General features: G+C 30.2%; 1 protein-coding gene across 3 annotated transcripts in view; it reads right to left on the bottom strand.

The window, feature by feature from the left end:
* The window catches only part of LOC117168974 (heterogeneous nuclear ribonucleoprotein L), a 303882-nt gene that overhangs the window by 183757 nt on the left and 114441 nt on the right, over positions 1–5684 (bottom strand). For all 3 annotated transcript variants that reach the window (XR_004466595.1, XM_033354980.1, XM_033354981.1), the window contains exons 4-5: positions 5400–5485; positions 4448–4544 (exon numbers count right to left, since the gene is read on the bottom strand). Coding sequence is in view for 2 of the 3 variants with exons in the window: in XM_033354980.1 (XP_033210871.1) it covers positions 4448–4544; positions 5400–5485 (183 nt within the window). In the remaining variant the exon portion in view is untranslated. The remainder of the gene's footprint in view (positions 1–4447; positions 4545–5399; positions 5486–5684) is intronic.

The following is a 5684-nucleotide window of genomic DNA, read 5'->3' as shown; positions in this document are numbered from 1 at the left end:
AGACGTCATTGCCTCTGTAAGTGCTTATTTTGAGGAACTTCCGAAAACGCACTTTTCTAAAGGATTAAAAAAACTTGAAAAGCGATTGACCAAGTGTATAGAACTCCAAGGAGATTATGTTGAAAAATAAAAAAAACTTTACCCAAAAAAAATTGTTTTTATGCTTCATTCTAAGGACTTATTGAACTACCCTCGTATATATTTAATATATTTGGGGATAATCCGTTTCAGCTGTGTTTGCTTGAATGCCAACAAAATGAAGAAACTTCGGGTGCGAATTCGCACCAGTGTACTGTTTGAGGGTTAAAAGTTTCTCAACATGATTTCTCTTAAATTACGAAAGCCTCCCCCTTTCATTATTCTTTTAACTGAAAGGGTTTGTAATATGAACTATTTTAAAGAACTAAATTAAAAATCTCTCCTATGGATTTTCAAATGTTTGTATTTGATTAAAAAGCTATATTAACTCTTCTTTTAAAATGTATATTGAAATTGAATAACTTTAAAAGCTATAAACAGTTGACAACTACATTGACAGTTGTAACCACATTCAATTTTCTGACAAAAAATATTAAATAAAATATTACTAAATACATAATAATATAAATATATATATAAAGTTGAATAAAAAATTCAGTTATTAAAAATATCAAAATTGACTGCAAAGATAGAAATAAGCGACATATGTTGAAAATAGAGTACCTACTTGGAAATTCCATAACAATTCAGGAAATAGAATAGAATAGAAATACAAACTGTGTATTAAGCTGGTAACGCTGCATTCAAACATGAATTTGTTTTAGTTACACAAATCTTTTTTTTAATAGAGAAAAAACAACGCTTACTTATTTTAATTAACGTATATTGCGGCTAAAAGTACTAAGCGAAAGAACAATCGAGTTTGTACCATTGCTATTCCGGCTTGGAATTGAAATTTTTTTTATGAAATTATTTTAATGACAAAAAGGCGTCGTTGTATCTAAAATACGCCTCATTAGGTTGGCACACGACCTTTTTGTATAATGTACGAACTTAAGAACACTTAAGTACATAATACTTGAATGCTGCGTACCTCCTTTGGGTCTTTTCAACGCTCAGGAGACTTCCTGATGCTTATGCATAACGCCTCGATATTACGGGGGGTATTACCGTCTTCAGCGGTACCTAGCAATGCAAATGTATTCAAACGAACTTGAAGAATGCATGAGATGAATATCTGCCTTCGAGCCACGAAATAGTTCACAGATTTGTTTCAGATACATGATGCCTGCACAAATATCTAACATTCTAGTAAGGCATTCAAAATAACAATAGCCTTCAGTATAGATTCCTGAAATTTTATATGATGCAATTTTGTTGAAACAAATAAATTTTGGCTGATTCATCAAAATATTTGACTGAATCTAACAAATTTTTTGTTCAATGAACCAAATACTAATCAACCAAATATTGAACCAAAATGGTGAATTTTCAACCCTAAGAGACGAATTGTCAAAAAAAAGAGCTGAGTTTTTAACCTACAAAGATCGATCTTCAGCCAAATGATCAAATTTGCAAACAAAAAAGATTACTTCAACAGAAAACAGTTATATTTTCATTCAAATTGTTGAATTTTAAAAATAAACAGACGAATAGTTTGAAAGATCGTTGCATTCTCAAGCAAGAGAGAAGAATTTTCAATTTTAAAGGTTCAAAGTTCTATACCCAAAAATATATATGCTCAAGAAAACAGTTAAATTTTCGACTACAAAAACATGCCTTTTTAAATTTTTAATCTTAAAGGAAGGTTTTTATATCCAAAAATACAACGATTGTTCAATGAAACAATTGAATTTTCGACCAAAACTAGTGGGATTTTAAACCAATTAGTGACATCTTTAACCAAAAGTTTAATTTTAAGCGAAAATGAAAAGAAGAATTTTTTAAAGAGGGTAAAAAAAGGGAATTCGATTAAAAATGGGTGAAAGAGGGAAAAAGGGGGAACGCCCACAAGAAAAAGCTCATTTTGTCCATCGTAGTTAAAAAGATATTCACGTTTTTGTGATCCAGGATATAAAATATAGATTTTAGATTTTGGATTTTCGATGGGAAATCGTACATCAGTCAATCATTATAGTATAAAAGGAAAATTCAATTTTGAACAAAACATTGTTTAAATCCTATATATAAAATGATTTGCAATATTTTAACGCAGATTGTTGATTACACAGAGTGTAAAATTCATGACATTTTTTTACAAGAGCAAGACGATATTTATTATAAAAGTAAACAAAAATCTGAAAATTTCCCGTGTTTCAAAAAAAAAATCCGGCTATTTTCCAGTACTCAAAATACCAGGCCAAATTAAAAAGTTTGTATCTGATTAGATTCTAAATGAATATTATCTGAAAATAGAAATTTTAAAACCACTTTGAAATTTCGAATGAGAGATGAATTCCTAATGGCGACTCATAAATAACGATTTTCTTAACACGATAAATATGCGCGTAAAATTAAACGTTTCTCATTATCCGCTAGGATAATTAATAATTATGTGTCATTTATGAGTAATAATCAGAATAGCTTATTATAAAGCTAATTACGTATATCAGAAAAAGGTAAAATCAAACATTACGTTTGTGCAGCAATAATTTATAAATGATCACTCAAAGAAAAATCCTCTGTTTTTAAATGGATGCTTTTGGACACAAATCGAACTTCCTCTTCAATTTAATTTTAAGGATTTTCAATTGTCTCAAAAAGAATGTTCTTCACCAATCATTGTTATTTTGTCATTGAGACAAACTTCGTCTCATTGTATCTTATCTTGTAACGAAATAATTCTGTTAATGTAATAACAAAATTCATTTGGCTCAAAACAAAATAGACAAGAAGACGATGCTCTTGTTTCTAGAAAATTTGAACTGCCGGATCGAATAAGGGCACATAAACTTATTTCGCCGGGAGTGAGAAGGCCCCTGGAAGTTCTAATTATAGCAAAAAAGTGGCCTTTTTAAAAATAAATTTTAATTCGTTTTTAACTTCAACTCGTGCTCAGTCAGTCAGTTTTTCGGATTTTCCAATAAAATTGTCAAGGAATGTAGTTCGAAATTACCTTTGACTGATAGAGTAAAAGGAATTCCAAAATTTATTAAAAATAAATTGTTGTTCATTTTTTTCGGATGCGTGACGCTTATCGGACTTTTTTAACTTCCATCGTTTCGTTTATCGAGCGAATTTTGAGCCACAAAAAACTTCCGAGAAAATTGTTAACAAACGTACAAAAAAGTTTTCTGGAAAATGTTAGCCCAATCGAATTGATAATATTATGCATACATAAATAATAGTGAATAATGTGAACTAATTTATTTATTTAATATTACGTCAAGAAATATTAATATTATGCCAACAAATATGAACGCTCTATATAAACGGGAATGAAGAACAAATGTACTTTCTCGATCTTTTACGTTTTTCAATTCCACGAATTTGAAGCATTAAAAAATTCGCGGAATTAAGAATCCGTTAAATCTCAACTATCAGATGTTTATTTTTTGTTTTACTTTTGTACCGTTTGTCTCAAAAATAGAATAATTGTATTATACATAATATTAGATGAATCAATTATTTTACACGATGCACTTTTATTTATTTATGCATAATTCTTTAATATTACCTGATTACTTGATTAGTTTTTATTTATGGCACAGGGAACTGTATTATGAATCGGATCTGAAATTCTTGTTACAGCCCGCACGCGAGTCGACTAGCCGCTATCGTATTAAGATGTTAATAACTTCTTGAATATTAATTCGATCGGACTAAAATTTTCCAGAAAACTTCTTCGTACTATTGTTAACAACTTTCTCGCTGGAAGTTTTTTGTTGCTTAAAATTCGCTCGATAAACAAAACGCTGAAAGTTAGAGAAGTCCGATAAGTGCCACGCATAAAAAAATTTACAATAATTTTAGAATTACTTTTGCTCTATCAGTCGAAGGTCATTTCGAACTACATTCCCTGCAAATTTTATTTAAAAATCCGAAAAACTGACTGACTGAGCTCGAGCAGAAGTGAAAAACGAATTAAAACTGATTTTTAAAAAAAGCCAGTTTTTTGGCATTAATTAGAAAACGAAGAGCTACAAGTTTTTGTCTGGGGGGGGGGGGAGCTTCGCAATGAAATTTTAGATCTAGATAAAGTGTTTAAAAATTAAAATTCGAAAAAGTTTTTGAAAGCCTCCAGGGGTCTTCCCACTCCCGGCGAAATAAGTTTATGTGCCCGTATTCGATCCGGCATCTCATTTGTTCTCTGGTAAGGGGTCATTGTTAGTGACTATACAATAAATTTTCATAAAAAGATTATAATGATAATGATAACTCTTTTTAAACAGCAAAGCTCGAAGAAACAAAACTCGTGTAGCATTAAATAAAATTATAATCTAAAATAAAACATTGTGTAAAGACTCACCTTGGCGAAGTCGATTTTCAGTGTACAACATCCTGAATATATGTCGGCCCCATGAAGAGTTTCTTTCGCTCTGGTTGCTGACTCCACCGAATCGAATGTGATGTCAAAATAAATGGTTAAGGATCTTGTATATACATGAGAAAATAAATTACCCTTCAAAAGTAATTACTACTTATAATTCTACAATTCCATTATGATTAAAATTGACCCTATTCCTTAAAACATAATTAAAAATAACGATTTTCTTAAAATGAAATTGCAATGAAACAAAGATCAGTTAAATTTTAATTTCATTTTAACATAATTTTAATGAAGTTTGCATGATGATTAATTCTTATACAAACCTCAATAAACCGGCTTTTATTAACTTAATTGAATTTTCTCCTTCTTCAATTGAAAAACTCGTAGCGGGTTATATGAACGGCCAAATAAAAATGTAAATTAAAATCAATTGGTTGTGTAAATTAAAGTTGTTTTCCACAATTTCACTGATTCTTTGAAACTTTTCTGTGCCTTTTTGGGAATTAATGGCGATTGCTGGTGTGACTAAAAGGCAAATTTAATAACGAAATTTTTCTAAGTCCGGATAAACTAGACGTCAAAATGAAAAAAAAAAAAAAAACATAAAACTTAACTTGTTTCTGCCACTGCTTTAATGAATCGTTCACACTAATGTCGGGGTTTTTGAAGCGTTTGCAAATTTCCATGAACTTTACACTAATTATTCTTGTGTTATTCAGACACACAAAAACTGTGTACATTTTACCCCGATTTTATTTGTCATGGTTACCATGTGAACTCAATTGAATATATTCTTTTGCTACGAAGCAAATAAAATGTAACATTACCCACTTGAAAATTACCCGCGTCAATAATTCACTTGTGCTTTTTCTGTGAAACACACAGGTCCATTGTTTTGCGTGACAGTTTAATTAAGTATTGCAAAGGATATTCAACCATGGCTTGGACGCCGTTTTTCTTGAAGATAACGATGCGCTGAACTTGCCCACTGGGTGTGCTAATTGTATGTAATACCTCCTGCAACAAAAAAAATAAAAACATTTGATTTAGTGGGGAATTGCATTTTCTTGTGATTTTTAATAATCACAAATTATTCTTCCACACAATTTTTATCATTCTTTTTATTATTTCAAGGTTGTCACAGAAATTATATTTTAAATCCTCTAACTTTTTATTTGCATTGCTTAAAGAAGAAAATTGAATAGAATAACAAACA

Source organism: Belonocnema kinseyi, chromosome 3 (assembly GCF_010883055.1).
Source record: "Belonocnema kinseyi isolate 2016_QV_RU_SX_M_011 chromosome 3, B_treatae_v1, whole genome shotgun sequence".
Taxonomy (NCBI): domain Eukaryota; kingdom Metazoa; phylum Arthropoda; class Insecta; order Hymenoptera; family Cynipidae; genus Belonocnema; species Belonocnema kinseyi.
The sequence above is the reverse complement of the archived record's forward strand: the minus strand, read 5'-3'. Positions and strand labels throughout refer to the sequence as shown.